The following is a 21,657-nucleotide window of genomic DNA, read 5'->3' on the forward strand; positions in this document are numbered from 1 at the left end:
GGATGAAAGACGAGCACGTAACGGATACAGGGCCATCTAATCCTTTTCTTACGGAGAAGGACGAAAACGTCGTTCTTTCGCGCGTCGCCTTCGCCGACTCGGATTATTGTTCATTGCATGAATTATGACTGATCGCATGTCATATTGCACACCATATCTTTATGTGATCTGAATTTTTGGAATTTATATTTCATTTTTTTCTATGTGATCGGAATTTTTAGAATTTATATTTCATTATTTTTTTCAATAAATATATAATCTTATTAATTTATAAAGTATACATAATGAAAACGTCAATAAAAAGCACGAACAAAATTTTTGAAAATTTTTGTATGCACGCTTTATTACATTTTTTGTAATATGTATTGTGTAATATGTAATATGTATTTGCTTTCTGAGATTAAAAATTTCGAAAAAACTCATAAAATAATAATTGTGCACCCTTAAATTTCGCAAAGAATATACATATTAATACCACAATCAGTGTTACTTTTACTTTATTACTTTCAAGCAGCAAAATAAACTGATCCATTGCGACAGCGTGCGAAAGACCTCGGCATGAAAAAGGTTTTAATCAATGCGTTTGACAATTGACGAGAACGAAATTGGTACCAATTATCAATTTAACTCTCCTCAAAAAGTGCACCGCCAACGTGCCTTCTGGTATCAGATCATTGCTCAACTTTGTGTGCAATCTGGACGTTTCTTCTCATTTATATATCATCCTCACAAATCAATATAATATCAAATAAGACAATAATTTTTTTAAATGATCAATTATTATTAGAAAAAGGAGCATAAAAATCATTATAAATTTCAATTTAAGAAATTAATTCTTATTAATAATTTAATTCCTATTATCGTAGTATGGCGATATATCACGATTGACATGACTATACGAATAGATAGCATTATCCATAGTAAATAATCCCCCAACCAAGTTTTAGTTGTCACAACTAGATCATATGTAACTAATATTGATGTAATCGATACATCAAAGTAAATAAGTTATGTCAACCACGCACATACCTATCATATAAAGATAAGTAAAACTACGATAATATAGCTACGTTGCTTACAACTAAATATTTCTGATTATGTGAACCATCTCTTTTCTTTCGAATAATTTTTAATTATTTTAATTATTAAATTTATTACAATTTTCCATATTACGATACCCTATTTCTCGCAATGAATAGATGCCGCGCGCAGACTGGCGATGAATTAATTTTTACTAATTAGCTTATGACAGTTGCGCGATATTGTAAGTCATCGAACTCTCGCAACCCTTCCTCACCCGCGCGCTAACGACTCAATTATCCCGACGCCGCCACAGATAAAGGGAGAAGCGTGGTCCAGAAAAAAAATCACTTTCTTCGATCTCTTATCTGCAATGTATAACTCATTTTCTCTTACTAATCATCTTTCCCCCTCTTTGTTTTCAAATGATCAAAAGAAAATTATTTAAAAAAGATTTCCTACAGGTAGAACACGTAATAATTTATAGATTCCAATTGATGATTCTTACAATTCTCATTAATAAATGGTAATTGGTGCACAGTTTGCATGAACGAGAAATTGTATAATTGAAAGCAAAAATATTATTAGACACTAAGATCAACCTTAATCGAATATGGCTCTCTGAACTTATTGCATTAAATTGCAAATTTGAAAGATCGATTTTAAAAGATACGTAAACCGGAAAGAATTCGCTCCTTTAAAAAAATTAACTTAAAATAAATTTTGTATACAATTTAAGTTATCAAACGTTTGACCTCAGTGATAAATGTGGCTAAATATAGCATCTTTTAATTACACAATATGTTATATACCTTATTTCTTATATTGATTATGTTACTATTACAAAACCTTTAATTTCATCGATGTGTCTTTGTACCAGAAACTTTAAGATTAGCGGAAACTTTTTCTTATTTAAGAAAAGAATTTTATTTACAAAATAAGTTTACATGATTTATGTCGAAAAATATTGATGATCTAAAATATTTAAAGCAGTCTCGTCTATAAAAATAGTATAATAAAAAATGGTGCCCTCGTATTATTTACTAAACACATAAGGATAGTAAAGTTGTTATCACTCAGGGTGATGCTTAGAAGATAACCTTAAGCTTGCATAATATCCAAAGAATATTCTTCAGACATCTTCATTTCTTGATCGTCGGCCCTGACGTTCTAATCTCGAATCAGTACTATAATTCTTACTTAACGTAATAAATAATTTATCGTTTCTCAATGTCGCTCAAAATATATGATTTTTCTAATACACGGACTCTCTTTAAATATGTTACAATACAGATAACTGATTAAAAGAAAAGCTATATCAACAAGAATTACCACACATCGTGAAAAAGAAGATTTTAAATTATGTAATATTTATATTTAAAATTAATTAGTCATCAACAGTAATTTTGTAGAACTGTAATTAAAAAATTATGTATTTGAATGTTAAATACACAATTTGATTAAAGAGGATTAGATAACCAAAAATTAAAATATATATTAAAAAACATTTTTAGAAAAAAAAATTATTATAGTCAAATATTTAAAAAATATTATAATTCCAAGAACAATTTAAAATAATACTATAATTAATTATATTATTAATACCCAAAAATCGTCTAAATAATAATATGTTTATCTTCGTTAATTATTGCGTATTTATGTATTTACTACATACATACTTATTTACACTTACTACGTATACTAATTTACGCACTAATTGCGCACATTATATCAGCATACGTTATAACAGCACGCATCTTTGTAAGAAACAATTTTATCACATTGTTGTGTATTTCTTGAAAAAAAAAAAGCAACAATATCGCATTCGTATCATAAAATAATAAAAATAATGCAAATAATTATGGACAAGTAACAAAAAGAAATAATGTTACACTGATTTTCCTTTTCAACGTTTTGACGTCAATGTAAACTGTACTAATATCAGCAAGCATAAATATTTCTGAGTTTTCGAATACACGGAACGGTTTTGCTGAAGTTCTAAAAATTTAGCTAAATACATTTTTTTGGATTATTAAAATAATTAAGATGCTCAAGATGGTTCCTAAAATTCAAAAAATTCTTTAGTATTGCTTATCACGTTTGAGTTTTGTACATAATTATTTTAATGATCCAATAAAAGTATTTTCAGATCTGTATATAGCTAAATTTTTATTGTAAATTCAGCATAATCTTTCCAAGTACTGATGATATTTTAAAACAAAAGTGCAAAAAATCTTATTTATGTAATTAAACGAGATGAAAATATTTAAAGCACAAATCGAAAAGATAGTTCAATAAATTCTGATTCTTTTAATTGGATAATTTAAATTTTGGAAGAATATTCATTCTAAAAATGATATGTTGGCGTGAAATAAAAAACGCGAATCCTATCGTTCAAAATACAACATGTCGAACGGGATTCTCCGGATTCTCGCGCGACGAGCTTGATGTTACGTCGAATATGCAGGATCGTTCGGCATGCAACATTATATGTGTAGCCATATACAATGAACTTCCTGTCGGCCACATCCTCTCACCTACAACGGCGGGGGTTCGCCTCGCGGCGCATCGGTAATCGTGCAAATTTCACCTTTAATCGTGACGCAAATCTGGAGCGCGTGACGTGCTTCATCGTTCACAATATCGCTTTAATGCGAGAAATATGAGCGAAATCGACTTACATTTCTTACCAAGAGATTTTGCATAAACAATTTCTCATTTGACAAGATAAGACGAGATGAGAGTCAGTATTTTCTCGCGTCGGGGAAAAAGTGTGCGAATATAATAGGACTTTTGTTAAATATCCGAGAAAAGAAAGACGAGTGTCCGCGCACGATGGGATTCCTTCTCAATTTTATTAATTAGCTCTAAGAGCAAAAGTTAAGTTAAAAACATCAGCTGCCACTCATTACCCGCTCGAAACCATCCCGCGGTTGGTTACTTTTAACGTATATGTGTCAACGTATGTACGCGTTTTAATTGGGATGACGTCAGTTGAGAGCGGTTGGTACCGCGCTTCCCAGGATTTGTTTGCGTTAAAAAACATAATGATAACTCAGAAGAAACAAAGCGTACAATTTCTAGCTTTGATGACGAAGAAGGCATAAAAATATGTTTCTTTATAAAAAGAAGTTGAATATTTTGAATTGTAGATTAATCGCTTATCGATAGAATGAAAACTGATATTTTAACAAAATTTTCACTCTTCACTTTCTCAGACAGAAATCTTTGATCTATCAGCGACGGGACGTAATGGATCGTCAATTCAGCTTTTATGAAGGTTTTTTTCCTTCGTGGTAACTCCATGAAAACGTACCGAACTCAGTGAAATGGATGTGGGTAGACCCGTATGCAACTGCAGTTGGATGCATTAGAGCAAATACCGAGGAAGATTAATCGCGTGTGATGATGAGGGAACGACATTCCTTTTCTCAGAAATCCAGACTGCGGGAGGGTGCCTTAATATTTTATTTATTTTGTAATCAATATTTACTCTTGGGGGGGGGGGGCGAATAAAAATTGCTGAGCGCAAACGCGACCGATGCGCCGAAAGCGCGTCTGAATCGCATCACAGCATCTCTCGCAATCGCATTAGGATTAGCTGCAATGCACTTAAGGTCAACGATAACCCAGATTCCCATCTCGTATAACTAAACGGGGTCGGCCCGTCACGGCGACGTCATCGTCAATTTTTATTACGCTCCATTCAATTCGCGCCGCATCAACATCGCAGATTTCATTCATGGGAAACGATCACTGGTATGGTTTTTGTCAGATCGTATTAGTCATGCCAGGATATACATAAACATCTAATCGCTTTCATAATTCAAATTGTCGGAGCTTTTGGAGAGAGAGCTTCCATTTAAATTACATATTTGTACTACACTGAGAGAAATATGTAATGAATTTGAATAAATAATTGTTTGAATAGTACTAACAACATTTTTTACGGAAAATAGATGTTTGCTAAATGTAAAAATATAATAGTTAAATCAAATTTATGGTTTTTGTACAAAATAAATATATGTTTACATTTAATGAATATTTAATTAGTACTATTCAAACAAATATTTATTAAAATTTAGTACACTTTTCCCTCAGTATGAAACTTAACTCTTTATGATATTATATGATAGTAATTTAATCATATATATATTTTAAAATATAGTTAATTTTCTGTAAGGAAAGAACGATTTTTAAGTATCTAAGGATTTAGCTAAATACAGATTTAAAAATAATTTTGTTGAATAAAATAATTATGTAGGAAACTCAAACATGATGAACAATGCTGCAAAAAATTTTGATATTTTAGCAAGCAGCTTGAGCGTCCTCCGTATAAATTATTTCTAGTTCAATACTATTATTTTCTGATGTGTATTTAATTAAATTTTTAGAAACTTCAACAAAGTCGTTTTTTCTGTGTAAAATGATATTTTTCGCACTAAGTTTTTTAGTATTTAAAGATGATCAATTTTGCAGCGTTAAGTTTGAGCATCATTTGAATTTATAATTATATTGTTATTCCAGCTTCGCGACAATATCTAATCAGCGTAATGTAATTTGCGGAACTAGAAAATATATAGAAATATTATTAGACACTAAGCTACCCCAGCTCTAACTTTAACTTCTAGCTTAATTTTAAGGCTTTTTTATTTATCGTGTTATAATCTTCTTGATGATATTTCAAAAATTGGAATTAATCTTTTATTCTACAACTTCTATGTCATACTTATTTATATAAAGATAAGTCGATTTATTTAAGGTACTGTGTTACATTGTGCTTATTAAATTATTGTATTATTTATAAATAAATATATATATATTTATAAATAATTATTTCAAATTCTATCACGTGCAACTTAGACAATATAATTAAATACACGTCAGATATAATTAAAATGCGCGATGATTACGAAATCGAAACTCGGAGAACTTCCTGGTCGTCACATTAATAATTGCAGCTTCAACCGCGACGTCTATCCTTTCAATTCCCGACGTAATATGAGAATAATTGACTTAGTTCGTAGAAGAAAACATTTGCGTGCATTCGAATGACACCGATGGCGCCTTTTTAGCAACATGTAAAGAAAATACGGCAAATCTCAGGAAATACGATAATAGAAAATTCCAAGATATATACCGTCTATTCTAAAATATTCTGCAAATTAAAAATATATCAACAAAGTTTTGAAAGAAATCATATATAATATTACAAACAAGAAGAGTGAAGATCAAGCTTTAAAATAAATTGTTTTATAATATATTTTTTCAAATTTATTTTATTTTTTTCCTTTATTTGTCTACAAGTTTTTGGAGTATGATTTTTTCGATTCTCCTGGTTATGAAATTTTGAATAGTTTAAAACAATAAAAAGCAAAGAGCATTGAATATTTTAAAATATTCCTCGCAAATGATATTTTGTGACGACAGGCGGTGCCTCAAATTTGTTTTTCATTTTGGCATCATGATTCTCAAGAATTGACATGTTCGCCGCCCCTTTCGCAATATCGGCGATTTGATCGTCGAAGGCAATGCTCCATCTTAGGTCGCTGTTCCAACCGAGAGAACACCGGCCGGTGTACATCCAACACCGTGCGACCGTGCATGTTGGTGACCACAGGAAAAAACTCGACACCTTTTACCTTAAACTTGAAACAGCGCGCGTGCAAAATAACATGTCCATGTCATATTATTTCGTCTCGACGGGTATCAAGTGCCGTCGCTCCTTCTTATTGTAATAACTATACTTTTAGGGATGTTTGGTCGATCTATAACAACCGTCTTTATTATTACAGCTTATTTTTTGCGATCTTTTATTATTTCTTAAAAAATAATTTTTATTCAGCTTCTTTAGTTTTTTGAAAATAAAATGAAGATGAAAAATAATAAAGAAAGAAACATTTGTCAGTTTCATTCATTACAATATTATTTATTAGACTTGTTAAAAGCTAGTTAAATAATGAAAGAAATACAGAAGGAATGATTTTGCTGAAATATCTAAAAATTTAACTAGACATAAATCTGAAAAAAATTTGTTTAACTACCAAAATAATTACTAAGAGGTTGCTAGAATATCAAAATTTTTTGCATTACTCATTATATTTTTTACATAATTATTTTAATAATTCAAAATTATTTTCGTATCTGGGTCTAGTTAAATTTTTAGAAATTGCAGTAAAATTTTTCTGTGAAGAAAAGAAGATAAACAACATTCACAGTCTGAATGTACAATGTAAATGAGAATTATGCATAATGATTGGCATGAAGAGGGAGAATTTCTCAAGAACGTTCGAGATGGAATCCTAGCGCCGTTTAACCGAATGGTGAACAAGCATTTTCGTATACAGTACTAGAGCTTTCCGTGTTCGACACTCGCTATTATTTCCGCCTTCAAGATTATGTCGGGTCGATGGCGGGAAGACGCAACAGTTGGTCGGCATCGTCGAGCGTGACGAAGACGTTGGACACGACGGAAGGACGTGCGGAAGGACGGGCAACTATGCATTAGTTGATTACCTCAGATCAGATAAAGCCGTTCTTTCAGCAGGTGATTTCTCCGTTCTTTCCTTCTTTTTCTCTAAGACGAAATCGTCGTTAGAACTCGCAGTGAGAGCGGAAGCACTTGCGAAAAAGAAGTCGAGTTAACGAGGAATCGCCCATTCGGAATTAATTGAAGATGAAGGAAATTAATCATTCGAAGAAGCCGAATCATTCTGCCAAATTGCTCTTGCGATAGAAAAGAGGAATATTTTCTAGGAATTGTTTACCAAGAAAAACGATTATCTTATTAATTATTTCCTGCATAGCGCTTCCTTCTAGCTTGATAAAAATAATTTGAACTATAGTATGATATTCTCATAAAAAATAAAAAATTAAAAGAAATGTTGATTTGCATCGTGTTCAATATATTACATATAATACGCGTATTATAAAAGCAAAATATAATTAAAAATATCAAAATTAATTAAACAATCGAAATTAAAAGGAACGAGGAATCTCCTGCAAATTTTGCTTACCTCTTCAAATATTCTATACTTCATTTTCGTTATAAATATCATCTCTGATTTCCTCGAAGAAGTTCGAAATAACTTACGACGATGTAAACAAGAATTAACGTAGGATTACGTGAATTAAATTGGTAGATATGAATTTGGCATGATTTCTTAATATATCGGTTCGTGTTGTGAAAAACAAAATATACCTTCGGCGATACCTTAAGGTATTTCATGTATTCTACAGATACATACGTCAAAGTACAACGACAAATACGGCCGAGAAGTCTTTCGATGACGCGCGAAGCTGGATTGATTAATCGAGCAAAGTTAAACAACGGTTCACGCTGCCGGGAAGATATTTCCACGAGACGAAAGCCGGCATGAGTGTGGAATAAAAAAAAAAGAAAAATCGTCGTAAAATTGATACATCCACGAGAGAGGGGCGAGATAGTACGCGAAAACATTATCTCCCTCTCCCGGTTAACCCTTATCGGTGAACTCGCCGTTTGCTCGCTGGCGATTTGTACGCGTGAGGAAAACACGGCGTATCTCTACGTCGCGTACGAAATTCTCTCGATTATTGTCGCTTCCGCGGAAATTTTAGTTCGCGGCAATTTACGTGCGCATTATCCAATTACGGAAATTCGAAGTTAAACGTAGCACCGTAAAACACGCCGCATGGCTATTTGCAGGAGCTTCTGCGAAAAATGGACAAGACATCTAATTTTAACATGAAACAATAATGTTTAATTTACGATGCGTTCCGTTCATGTAACGGTATCCTACTTGACCAACTAATCACGTAAATGAAAGTTTATAGCTGTCGGCCGCATAAAAAGAAATTACTGAGTGCGAATTTAATAATATTTTTGCATGAATCTCACAACTTCCAGTTCAAGTAAATTGCGCGCCGATTACTTGTTGGTCTTGAAATATAATTCTAATTAAAAAGAGCTGATGGAGTACGTAATATCACAAATTAAATTGACAAACAATTTAATAATATTAATAATGTTAATGTATATCTTTAAAATACTGTAAAGAATTATTATAGAGACATTCCTTAAAGACCTGCTTTGCTGTCTTTTTCAATTATTACAATAGTGAAAATCATGGGTAGATACTTTGGAAATACATACAATAAGAATATGACTAGACGTGCAAATTTCAGAAATCCCTCAATTGGTTAACGTCGATCTTTCTCACAGCAATACGAATTTGCATTCCGCAGGTGGTCTATACCATAATTAAATACGTTATGATAATTAGTTGACGGTCAAACAAATCGACGTCCAAAATTCCCATGGTGGTAACCAGTAACTACGGTTCACTTCGCACCCCTCTCTATTTGCGTTTAACTCTCCCTCCGCCGATTTCATGACCGGCCTTTTCCAATTACTCTCAGTTCCATCGACTACCGGACGTGCACCTGTGTCCCGGAAATGCGTAACGTACTACAGGTGCAGCCGCTGTAACGAACTCGCTTTATCTATGACGTTGGTGAGCGAGAGGAAAGAGCCCCGAGCACCTTAGGGACGATTATATTCGGCGATTCATTTCAGCATGTCGCGTCAAATATACGCACTGGGGGTGTCAATTGAACCGGATGGAACAGTTTAACATCTTTTAAAGACGGCAAGCGATTCAATTTATTTTCCGCCGCCCCTGCGCGTAACATAATCGCGCTCACGTCATTATGTTCAACATCTCTTTTTTTTTGCGTTCATTCGACGGTCCCCCTGTATTCGTCATGATCGCGTATCACAACGATCGATATATCAACGTGCTTGAAAATCAACGATCTAACGTATCGAAGCGATCTTTATTTGTATAATATAAATAAATAAGAAGCGCGCCTTAAATACAGTCGAGACTGGATCTTGTTACTTGGCAATACAATATAAATTTTAAACACAGTTTAACTTATTATTAATTTTTATTTTATTCTGGGGTTAAGATAAGTTTTGTTAAGTGAGACACTTGATTTAAGATGAAATGTATTTTTGATTTCAGAATCGAACGGACGACCTGAGCTCGGAGGTAGGATGTGGCGTGAGATGCAAGATCGATCAGGTAAGAAGTTCCGATATCTAATCATTAGTAATTTGCATCAAATTTATAGGATGTGGGCAATAATTCCCTTTGAAATTTTGTGTAATTTTTTTTCCCATTTGTCCGTCCGCTGTTACTATGTGGGGTGTTCATGGGTAGTAACATCATGTATCTCGTATTACTTTATAATTTATAGGTATAACAAAGGGAATAACTAATAGCGAATTCGATTGGACGCACTAGTGTATATTAAAGTTGTTGTACACTGATTTAATCTGTGTAAAAGTGTAAATATTTCGGATTATAAAATACAGATTTCACTTGACAGCGCAATAAAATGTATCGAGGATTTCATGGTTTAAGTCATTCTTAGATTTACATTAAACACATATTTTTACGTCAATTTGTGTACGCCGGCTTTAATTTGCACCAGTGCGTACTGAGTGTCCGATAGAATTCGCTATAAGTATAAAACTTAAATGAATGATATCGGGAATATATGCATTTCTTCTCTTGGGCTTCTTTAATCGTTAGTACACACGATGAGTGTTAATTCCCATCACTTCAACGAATATAATACAAAATTTATTAAGCGATTATATATACTTTAACATCTTTAAAAAGTATTTGTAAGATTATGTATTTAAAAAACTTACATATGTGAATGTTGTAATTAAACACTTGATGCTTCTAGTTTTTTGACGAAAAGAAATGTACACGGCACGAATGACCCAGTTGTGTGTACTAAGGGTTAAAAGGGTTGGTCGTCTTGTCCTTTCCTCAATAAAACTTAATCGCATGTGATATAACAAAGTTCGAGGCAATAATCGGGCAATCCTGGCGGGATAGTGCGATATACGCAAATGACCAGTGCGGACGTCGCAGACGAAAACGAAGGGACGGCGGTCCCTCGTTACAATGAAAGTACTTCCGCTGGTGTCCCAGGGGGCCCCGCCACTCCTAACTCGCGGCGGCAGCGGAGATGGTGAACGGCAAATAAAAAACGACGCGCGGTCGATGAATGGGACCAACGTGCGTACGTACGAAGCGCATTGCGTACGAATGAAAGAATGGCCCAGTCTCTCTCTCTCTCTCTCTCTCTCTCTCTTTCTCTCTTACTCTCTGGTACGGCTTCGTGCTTTTAAATTGGATCGCGTACAAGTGCGACCGATGGCGGATGTCGCCAAATTAGCGTGCGACTCCGGATTCACTCTCTCGCGCTTCGCCCGTCTCGCTCTCTCTCTCCGTTTCTCTCTCAGTTTCCTTTCTGTCCGAAACGGAAGTATGAATGAGAAAAACGGGGAAATTGGGAGAGTAACTGGAGTTGCGCGCTTGTTGTATTTCCAGTTTCCGTTGCACGACGGGTTAAATAAGTACGATCCTTTGTCAATAGTTATTTTGGAAAGAGAGAGATAAATTAAACTGTTTTTTAAAGTTATTTGATAATGTGAAGAAGAGGGAGATCAGTAATAATATATCAAACATTCTACAAAGGTACAATTATTTTGTAAAGAAAACTTTCTCTCTGTGTAAAGTTATAAAAAGTTATAAAAAAAGAATATTTCCATAAAACTACATTTCATAGGATTATAAAAGTTAAAAGAATTATCATAATTAAGGTGCAATTTCATGCAGCGAAAGAAAGCTGGTTTTTTACCTCCACTCCACCAAAATCAAAGCAGCGTTCGAAAGCTGTTCGCTCTTCTCCTGCTTCACTGGCTTTAAGTTAACGAATACATTCATTTATTTCCGCTAGCTTTTAATTCATTTTAATAAAAATGGATTACAAAAATGGATTACGAAAATAAGAATACATCGAGTGTGTAAAAGAATATACCCGTATAGTAGCAGCTGTAACTGCAGCAAAGATTCGGAGGCGACGCATAGCCGTTGCAATTGCTAATATACAATTGCTAAAAAAGAAAAAGTAGGATAACACCTATTTCCAAAAGTCGCAGCGAACATGGCTTTTTCTTCGTTTCTCTCCCAAAATTAATCTTAAAAGACATACGATTCCATAAACATGACATATCATATATTTCAACGATGTTCGCTATTAGTTGAACAATATCGAACTTTGAGCGTAACTTCGCTGTATACGAAAATTGATGGAGTGAGGGTAAAAAGACAGCTTTCACTCGCTGCATGAAATTGCACCTTTAAAGAACCTAAAATAAAATTACTTTCTCTTAACACTTGTCATTAGCTCATTATTTCGAAATTATCGAAAATACACATTCCATTGAAAGAATTTTCGGGGGACCGGAAGGATATCCAGTAACGCGTGTCTCCAGGACAGGGAACGAGCGAGATAATTAACCCCGTAAAAAAAGAACCGAAAAAATCCTGGCGTGCCTAATTGTCGTGTCTACGAAAAAAAAACCACGGTCATCAATGAGTCGGACTCGTTCGTGCCGTTCAGGATATCGCGCGCGACTCGACGTTCGTTGGGCGCGTTGCGGAACGGGGCCTGGAAAACGAATTACCACGCGAATTGCGCTTAAAACGATTTCCTCTCTCAACTCGTTTCACGGTTCGTAAGTCGCCAGTAACGCGTACGAGTAACGGATTGGGGCAACGTAGGTGGAGGAAGACACTTCGCGATCCTAGACATTTACGCGCTTCGACGCGACCCACTTTTAGTCTTTAGCTAAATTATCGCATTCTTTTGGCTGAGATAACGATTTTAAAATTTTCAATTCCACTCGATTTTTTATCTTTCAACTCGCGTCTGAACTGCATCAGGCTACTTTAGATTTTTTTAATTTTAACAGAACGTAATTAAATTCTATCTTGTTTTTTTATATTTAATTAAATTCTGTCTTGTTTTTTTATACATACGAAAAAAAGAAGTAAAATATTTACTGTTAATCTATTTTTAGAAATTTACCTACGTAATTAATTTATCTAATTAATCGATATGAAGTATACTACGTGTTTGTCAATCTCATTCAACGTTCACTCCATGATCAGCGGATTGACTTTACGTCTCTTCCGGTAATTTCACAGGTCGATAACGACGAATTAATACCGTTGGAATTTCTTTTGTTCGACGCCCTCTCATTTTTTTTGGTTGCTCTCGGATATTAATGTAGCCTTGCATCCCCTCGCCTCCGGAAATATCCGTCGATGACTACTTCCGATCTCTACGAAGAGTTTATTATTAATAAATTGCACTCGTTTATTCGAGTTAAATACATCCAACACGCTTTTTGCGACAAACAATAAAAACAAAGGTATCAAAATGAATTAATTAAGCCAGTCGCACGTTAAAATTAAATGTATAAATAAAAAATTTAATATCTTAAATGTTTTTCTTACGACACGCTTTACATAGCATTTTCTTTATGTATACATGGAGAAAAACGTTAACGAACAAACAATAAACACTTACTTCCGTGTATCATGCGCCAAGAAACCAGACGATCGAGTGTGTTTGTCTGACAATGTAGTAAAGTGGAGGACCACTGACAGCGATGTATCCATACAAATGTCCCTGCTTGAAAGTGATCACTGCCAGAAGCCACTTTGACTTGAAAATTGCTGCCATGAGTGTAAAGATTGCCAGATGCTAACTACTACAATCAGATCTTAACTACTACAAACTAATGAACGAAAAGAAAGAGATTTAGTATACTATTTGGCGGAATTTTTTTATAAACATTACCATTATTATAAAAAACTTACTTATTAAGATATAGAGATATCGAAAAGTGACATTTTAACAAATACAGAACTGTACCTATATGTGAAAATAAGGTCAATAATGAGCAAAATTCGAGATGTAATGTAACAAATATAATAATTTACAATTTATTAATATGATAAATTTTATTAATAAAAAATGGAAAGAGTATTGTACGTTTTTTACACATAGTCTTTTTCTTCAACAGTTATAATATTCATAAAAATTTTACATAATTAAAGTATTAAAACGGAAAATGAACACATCTTTCTATCTTTATTAATAAAATTTGTGATACTAATAAATTATTTGACATATTACAACATTTCGAATTTTGCTCATTGTTGACGTTATTTTTACATATTGCTTTGAATATTACGTGTCATATAATATTTACATATTTTTAAGAGTATATAATAATTTATATTACAACAATTTATTTTTATAAATAATATAATAATAAATAAAATATAACAGATATCAAAATTATTAGAGATAATCAAAACAAAACAGGAGGATCTTTCAACAGAATCTATTAAAAAATATGACATCGATAATCAGTTTTATGTAAATCAGCAGCTCGTTATAAAGACATTACTTAAAGAAGACGATCCGAGGCACCGTTATCTTTTTTCTCTCTACTCATCTATGATTGCCAGAACCAGACTGAGAGCAGTAAATGGGGTTAAAGTAAAATGAGGAGAGGACAGATAAATGTTCGTTCGCGGTAGAACGAAGATCTACGATCTACGGGTAGCCGCGTGTGTGGAGGGAGGGCCCAGCTGGGGGCATAATACCCGGTGAGGATTTAATGAGGAAGTGAGAAATTAGTGGCCGCTGCGCCGAGTCGCTCAGCTCGGCCATTTTCTACTGTCTGATAGTTTTGTCAACCCCCATTGTGCGAATGGCTAGATCGTTTAAAAAGTCATGTTTGATGAAGCACGTCGAATTAAAGTACCCATATGTTCGTTACAACGAATTAAACCTCGGAATCCGTACATCCTTTGCTTCACAGAAGGCTGATATTTTCTAAGGAACAAAAAAGTAAATTGATAATATATTTTTAGTAGATAAAAAGTAAATCTACTAAATCTCTTAAAAATAAGCTGTAAATTAATCGAAATAATCGAAAAGGGCGAAGAGTTGTACAACGATGTCACTGCGGTCATAAATTAGATAAGACATTAATCAACAGTTTTTTTTCTCAGCGTACTGCCGTACTCACATGATAAGAAAACGTAAGTAAAATAAGCATTTTACGTTTTCGCATGGCTCTTTATGGCTATCAGAATTGTAAAGCAAATTTTGATGCCAGATATACTCGAATGTATACTTAATTCAAACGTGCATAAATTCCAATGTTAGTACGTTTGAATATTTGTCTATTAAATATACATATAAATAATTTAAATAAGTTGAAATTTAAGTTTACGATATAGCAAGAATCGAACTTGCAAATGTTTTTTACTAATTTAAAATACCAATAAAAGATCACTAAATATCGCTGACATAATTCTGTGATTAATGAAAACACATTTATTTATAGCGGGAAATTAACGACTACGATTTGAGATGTGACACTCGTGTCTCGATGATTTACCAGAACTGTCGTAGAACTTCAACGTCAAATGATTATTAATAACGTTTATCTGGTACTGGAGGTTCCTTTCCTTCCACAGACTTTTCATACGAGCTGACCTATGTGATACCCTCGAATACCACCATATACGCGCGTGTTGTTATGAGCGTATAATGCGACGAACGTCTCGAAAGTTCCGTCCACAGTTCACGTCAGACTTGCATTTTTTTTTAAGTATAATTATGAAACAATCGCTTGAAACCTAGCGTGCGTATTGAGAGATGAAATAATCAAGACTGTTAATGAAGACTAAACATAAGTTTATTATTGAAAAAGCTGTCTGTTTACAGTTTTAGTTATTCGGATTTTTCACTGCTACATTACGGTTAAATTTTTAATATTTAATAATTAAGTGTAATTTTTTACCAAAAATATAATAATAAAAATATAGTATGGGCCGTTTTTAATACTTGGATTGTAATTTATCAAAAGAATTCGTAAACATCTTATTCGTGTCTGTTTTGACAGTAAATATATGTGATGTAAGACAACGACAAAAATATCGGTATTGAGAAATATCAGTTAATCGCAGACCGATTTTTTTGGAATTGTATTTTTCGAATGTAATTATTATATTTTTCTCGAAAAATATAATTATCTAGGAACTGAAAAAAAAATTTAGCATAAATTAATTTGTAATCAAATTTTAATTAATTTTATAATGGTAGGATTAGATTAAAAATAAAAGTACGTCACAGTTCGCTCAAAGAAATTAGGTTTCTCGTACGATGTAATTTGCTTATTATTCTGCAATGCCGAGTGCAGTATTATTTATATGCGGCGCCTCTCGAACCAAGCGGAGTGTCGATCTCAGTCCACCAATTGTTAAATAGCACCTCTTGTATCCGGACTTTAAAATAGATCTATATATTACGAAATTATACTTATTTATTACTAAGGCCGATAAAATTATGACAAGAAAAAAGTAAGGATTAAAAAGAAATATTGTTCTCTTTCATGAAAAGTACTTCAATTAAAATTTGTATGATAGAAACTATGGAATTAAATCATCGTATTAGTTATAATTTTTAAAAATGTGATGATCGAAATGTTCCAAAAACAAAGCTACAGATCTGTTATAGAAACCTCTCAAGGCACTCAAGAGACAAGTTGTGCTTCTGTATATTTACACTTTCAGTTGCATTTGAATGCTTGTTTCATTCTAATGTTTTCTTTAAAAACTCAACAACACTTTGTACATCTCTGTCCGGTGAATTGCGAAAGAAATTTCTCATATTCAAAATAATAAAAATCTGGAGCATTAAAATTTATTTAAATTCGCTTTTAATCATTCATTTTTTATGTAATTAATATTTATTCGTTTATTGCGTTATATATGTATAATATTTAAAATCCAATAATAATACTAACTTTAAATGAAAAAATTAAATTAATACAAAAATCATGTATTTGTATATTATACATTAATATATATCAATTAAATCTATATAAAGTAGCTTAAAAAAAACCTTCACATTTAAAAACGATAAAACTAATCAAAACCAATGAGAGTTAAGAGCACGATTAATGAAGTAAATATAAAGGCTTTTTCTCTTTTGTTGATCCATGTACAAAGTATTGAACTTTGGAATCTTCTTTAAGTATCCATCTTCATAAATTTATTCTCAGTCCCTCTGGGTTTAGTCATAAAACAGCATTCGCTAAATTTAAATATGTACCCAAGTAACACACAACGCTTATAAAGAGTTTACAAAGCACTAAAAAAGTGTATATATAACCGCTTTTTTAGCGCTTTGCAAGCGCTGCTGTACTACTTGGGTATTTTTATTTGATATGAATACGGGCCTTATCTTAGGGATTATTTTCAAGAGACTACCGAGAGACCCCGAAAGATTCACATCAATAAACCGTAAGATAAACAACGTGCATTGGCATAGTGGAAGCTGAGCCATACGCGTCCTCGGTTACAGCTGGCTTGTTGTCGACGACAAATGCCCACATCCTCTTGTGCAGAAAGTTAATGCGTTAAACTTCAGTTCGCAAATCCATGCCCGACCTGGTACCACGCAACGAACGTCTTATGAACGTGGGCGTTACTTGAGGCACGTGCCAAGCAGCCCGAGATCGGTCACGAAAAATTACTGTTTCGCCATGTAGCGGTACGACGAGTTATGTCACTTTGCTCCGGATAACGTGACCCATTGTTCGACCACTTCCGGAGCTGTATTTTAGCGAATTGTTGAACACTCGACGACCTTCGGTGGAAGGATGTGCACCGGACAGACCGATTTTCCACAAATCCAATATATACGCGTGATGCATTTTATTGTTTGCCCAGAACGTGAAACATTAAATGTGTTGAGATGAGATAGCCGCGAACATATTGTACGCAAACACTGCGAAAAATTCTAATTATTAAAAGAAATAACGCCAAATTAAAAAAAAAATAGTAAACCCTCGTGAAATATATTTTGTTTTAAACACTTTTAAAAGAGAAATATAAAAATTATTTATATATTTATCAAATTCTTTTTTAGATACTGCAATATAATATTAATTTGGTAGATATTTTATTTAAATTCATTATGTTCTAAAAGGCAATTCATATTGTTTTCGAGAAGAAAGATTTGTACGAAGGCAAAGTTTGCCATCCAAACTTGAAAATATTTTTATTTTATTTACATATTAGAATATTTTATTTTTATATACACAAAATGAATAGTTTTATTAAAGATAAAAAAATTGGCTATATAAATGTAGGGGTTAGAAAATTATTTTGAACTATCAAAATAATTATGTAGGTTCATGATGATAATGTTGCAAAAATTTTTATATTTCTAGCAATTAGCTTGAGTGTGTGTGTGTCTATGACAAAATTATTTTAATAGTCCAACAAAATTGTTTTTACATCTAGCTAATTTTTTAGATAATTTCAACAAAACCGTTTATTGCGTATATTATCTAGCACAAAGTTTATTCATACAAAAACAATAACATTCGGAAAACTAGAACTAAGATTCTATAGCAAGAAGAAACCAACGTGAACATGAGACAATGCATTTATTTTACTAGAAAGAAGATCAAATATAACTGTTTTCTACATTTATGGTTCGAAATTTTTTACAAAATTTAGGAAGACTAAGGTCGCTCTTTCTACAAATACGTGAAATTAGAATATCTCCACTGTCGTTTTCTTATCTTTATGTTTATTATTGCAGTGTACGAAAGGCTGCGAAGCATGGGAACAAGCGCTCGACACAAGCTGCCAAGCTGTTTGCGTTAGTATCGCAGTTATTTTTATTTTTATGACATTTATTATCGAAGAAACTTACGTAAAGCTGTACTATGCTCGTAACGTAGTTTTTCGCATGGTAGTCTTACGTAATATTGTCTTAATTTTATAGAAATGAAACTCTTAATGTTAGCTCGATATATGTTCACAGAATGGGACGCAAGAATTGTTACCACCAAAGGAATTGTACTGCGTTTTGGGTTGCCACGACGCGTTAAATCGTTACTTTCAGCAGCTCAAAGGTAACTGTGTATCTCTCGAGATATTAATTTGAAATTATAAATTACTTAATAGCAATACATTTATTCACATAATAAATGTAACATATAAGTACAGAATTAAATTAATTATTATCGGAAATCTTATCAGAGTAAAAAACATTTTTATTTGATGTCAACGTAAAGCAACATATTGCCTCAAACTTACAATTAAATATTACTTTATGGAACCTAATTTTGAGTATGGAACACTTAGATACGTGAAAAGAAGTACTAATATATATTTAAATTTGAAAAATGCATTGATTATGTACTTCCTTTTTCTTTCTCTTTTTTATATTATTACATGTTGTTCTGACATGCTTAAAGAATATTGTTGATTATTGTCATCGTAAATTAATTTTAATTACAAGGACTTAGATTAAAAATACTTAAAGATATTTTCATACACAATTAATCATTTTCACATAATCCATTGTAATCTCTTATTTTTTATATTGATTTGATAACATTATTTTTAAAAATTCGCGAATTCGTTACTATACTGATCAAATGACGAGATCTCAAGAGCTACTTCATCGTAAAAATCGAAATTGGTAGTATCACCGCTGTTACTGCAATGAGGAATAAAACTCGGCTGTACTTTCTGATGATAAATCTCGATCCAGTCGATAGATTTGAACCAGCGGTGTCTCTTGATATCCATACTACCTTCTTTCAAATTGCCGTATCTTCTCGTCAGATCCACTTGCAAAGTATTCTTCAGTATATCCCTCAACTCTTCTCCGAAGTGATGCGCGAACTTGTATTTACCAGCAATGATCTTCTCATAAATCTTCATAGGATCGTGCGCATAGAAAGGAGGATATCCTGCGTTCATCTCGTAGATCAGCACACCAAAGCCCCACCAGTCGACTGCCTTGCTATAGCCCTTTGATAAGATTACCTCCGGCGCCAGGTATTCTGGTGTGCCGCACAATGTCCACGTGCGACCGTCCACCATTTTGCAGAAACCAAAATCGGTCATCCTGATGTAGCCGGAGTTCTGTATCAAGATGTTCTCCGGCTTCAGGTCCCGGTAAACCAAGCTGCAGTGGTGCAGATATTCCAAGGCTAAGGCTACTTGGGCGGCATAAAACCTCGCTAGCGACTCGTCAAACTTCCCCATACGCCTGAGATGGGTGAACATCTCGCCGCCCTGTGCGAACGGCAGCACCATGTACACATACGAATTGTCCTTAAAATAGGAATTAAAATACAATACGTTTATGTGTCTGTTTTGCAAAAGAGTTTTTTGGATATCTATTAAATATAAAGAGGTAGATAATTCAATTTCTTTTAAAGCTACCATAAGTATCTTCTTCAAAGAAGCTATACTCTAAAAAATATTGGTGTGGATTTAATACCATGCAATATTTATATCACTGTGTGAAAATTATATAAATCCATATCATGATAACGTTGATATAAACGTTAAGAATTATAAATCCACACCATATTGTTGCTAATATTAGCACCAACATAGTGAGAATTATATAGACATCATATATTATTAAATTCACATCAATATTTTTTTTACAGTAAACGCGATTTATTTCCGTGTCTTGAGATATCATTAAATGCCAATGTTTCGTGAACATTGTAGTTCAGTTCATAACGGCGAGAAATAATTCGATAAGCCGCTTCTCCGAAGGAGAAGCTCTGATAAAGTGAACTGTAATGTTTACGAAACATTGTCACTTAATAATGTACTGAGACATGAAGACAACTAGATAACTCGCAAACTGCGTAACTTCTTTGTGAATTTAATTTCTTGTTTTAAAAAAAGATTCTTCTGAGTTCTGTATATATTTATGAGATTCGAAGGATTAAATAACATTGCTATTTCGATTCTCAATCCTTGCCTTGAAGCAGAACTCCATGAAGACCATAAAGGGAAAGTTGATGGACTGCAGGATCCGTTTTTCGTTACGCGTGTGATCCACTTGCTTTGTCTTCACGAGATTTGCTTTGTCGAGAACCTTCATGGCATAGTACGTGTTCGTAGGCTTGTGCTTTACGAGAATAACACGGCCGAAGGCACCGGTGCCGACAGTTCGGTAACGCTCGAAGTCATCTGCCTTCCCGTTGTCGTCCATTTTCGTCTTCCACTTTTCCATGAACGCCGTCTTCAGGTCGTCCAGAATTTCGTTATATTCCTTGAACATCCGTTCTCTTTCAGTGTCGACCATTGAGCATTCAAATCGCGTTTAATAACGCTTCACTTTCGAAGTGGAGGGTTAAGATGATATGATATGGCAGGGCGTATTGTTTAAGATTGCTCTGCGTAACGATGATCGTACATTGTTTTTCATAATTCCGTTGCGTTGCAGTATTATTTCTGCTGTATTATTTCTATCAAAAATTAAATTCTTTTTTTGAATTATTTCCACTTTCCGTACACATATATACACTCCAGATCAAAACTTTGGAAATATTTTTTAATAAATGATATTTTTGGGATTGTTTAAAACTTAAACATCCAAAAATGGATTTTTTAACAATAATTTTTCAGAAGAACAACAGTTATTCAATTATTGGACTTAAAGAATTATTATTTAAAAAAAAACACATCATTATGGATACTTATTTGAAAGTAAGTAATCCTAAAAATGTCAATTTTTAAAAAGTTTCCAAATTTTTGGCCTGAAGTGCATCTGTATATAAATAAAATTAAGTATTTGTACTTTAGTTACTGCATAAATTTTTTTTTCTACACTAAATAAAAAAAATCTTTTCAATGAATAGCGGAAATC

The 21,657-nt window shown here is 33.2% G+C and overlaps 2 protein-coding genes across 5 annotated transcripts in view; one reads left to right on the plus strand and one right to left on the minus strand.

Moving 5' to 3' along the window:
- sev (receptor protein-tyrosine kinase sevenless) overlaps positions 1-21,657 on the plus strand; it is a 38,303-nt gene that overhangs the window by 3,596 nt on the left and 13,050 nt on the right. For 3 of the 4 annotated variants that reach the window (XM_018457219.1, XM_018457221.1, XM_018457220.1), the window contains exon 2: positions 10,029-10,088. In XM_018457219.1, coding sequence (XP_018312721.1) covers positions 10,029-10,088 — 60 coding nt within the window. Of the gene's footprint in view, positions 1-10,028; positions 10,089-18,570; positions 18,631-18,795; positions 18,887-21,649 lie in introns of all 4 variants that reach the window. The other variant, XM_018457222.1, reaches the window with a different exon arrangement.
- Positions 19,380-21,193, minus strand: LOC108728594 (cAMP-dependent protein kinase catalytic subunit). The gene is made up of 2 exons (XM_018457223.1): positions 20,767-21,193; positions 19,380-20,099 (listed from the first exon to the last, which is right to left on the minus strand). The coding sequence occupies exons 1-2, from the start codon at positions 21,091-21,093 to the stop codon at positions 19,380-19,382; spliced, it is 1,047 nt and encodes a 348-aa protein (XP_018312725.1). The 5' UTR covers positions 21,094-21,193.

Source organism: Mycetomoellerius zeteki, unplaced genomic scaffold, assembly GCF_001594055.1.
Source record: "Mycetomoellerius zeteki isolate Tzet28-1 unplaced genomic scaffold, Tzet1.0 scaffold62, whole genome shotgun sequence".
Taxonomy (NCBI): Eukaryota; Metazoa; Arthropoda; class Insecta; order Hymenoptera; family Formicidae; genus Mycetomoellerius; species Mycetomoellerius zeteki.

Bases quoted from the DNA above. Each gene is read 5' to 3' on its own strand.
- LOC108728594 (XM_018457223.1), bottom strand. From the start codon at position 21,093: ATGGTCGACACTGAAAGAGAACGGATGTTCAAGGAATATAACGAAATT. The intron at 20,100-20,766 runs GCAAGGATTGAG...TCCTATTTTAAG, and splicing joins TCATGGAGTTCTGCTTCAAG to GACAATTCGTATGTGTACAT.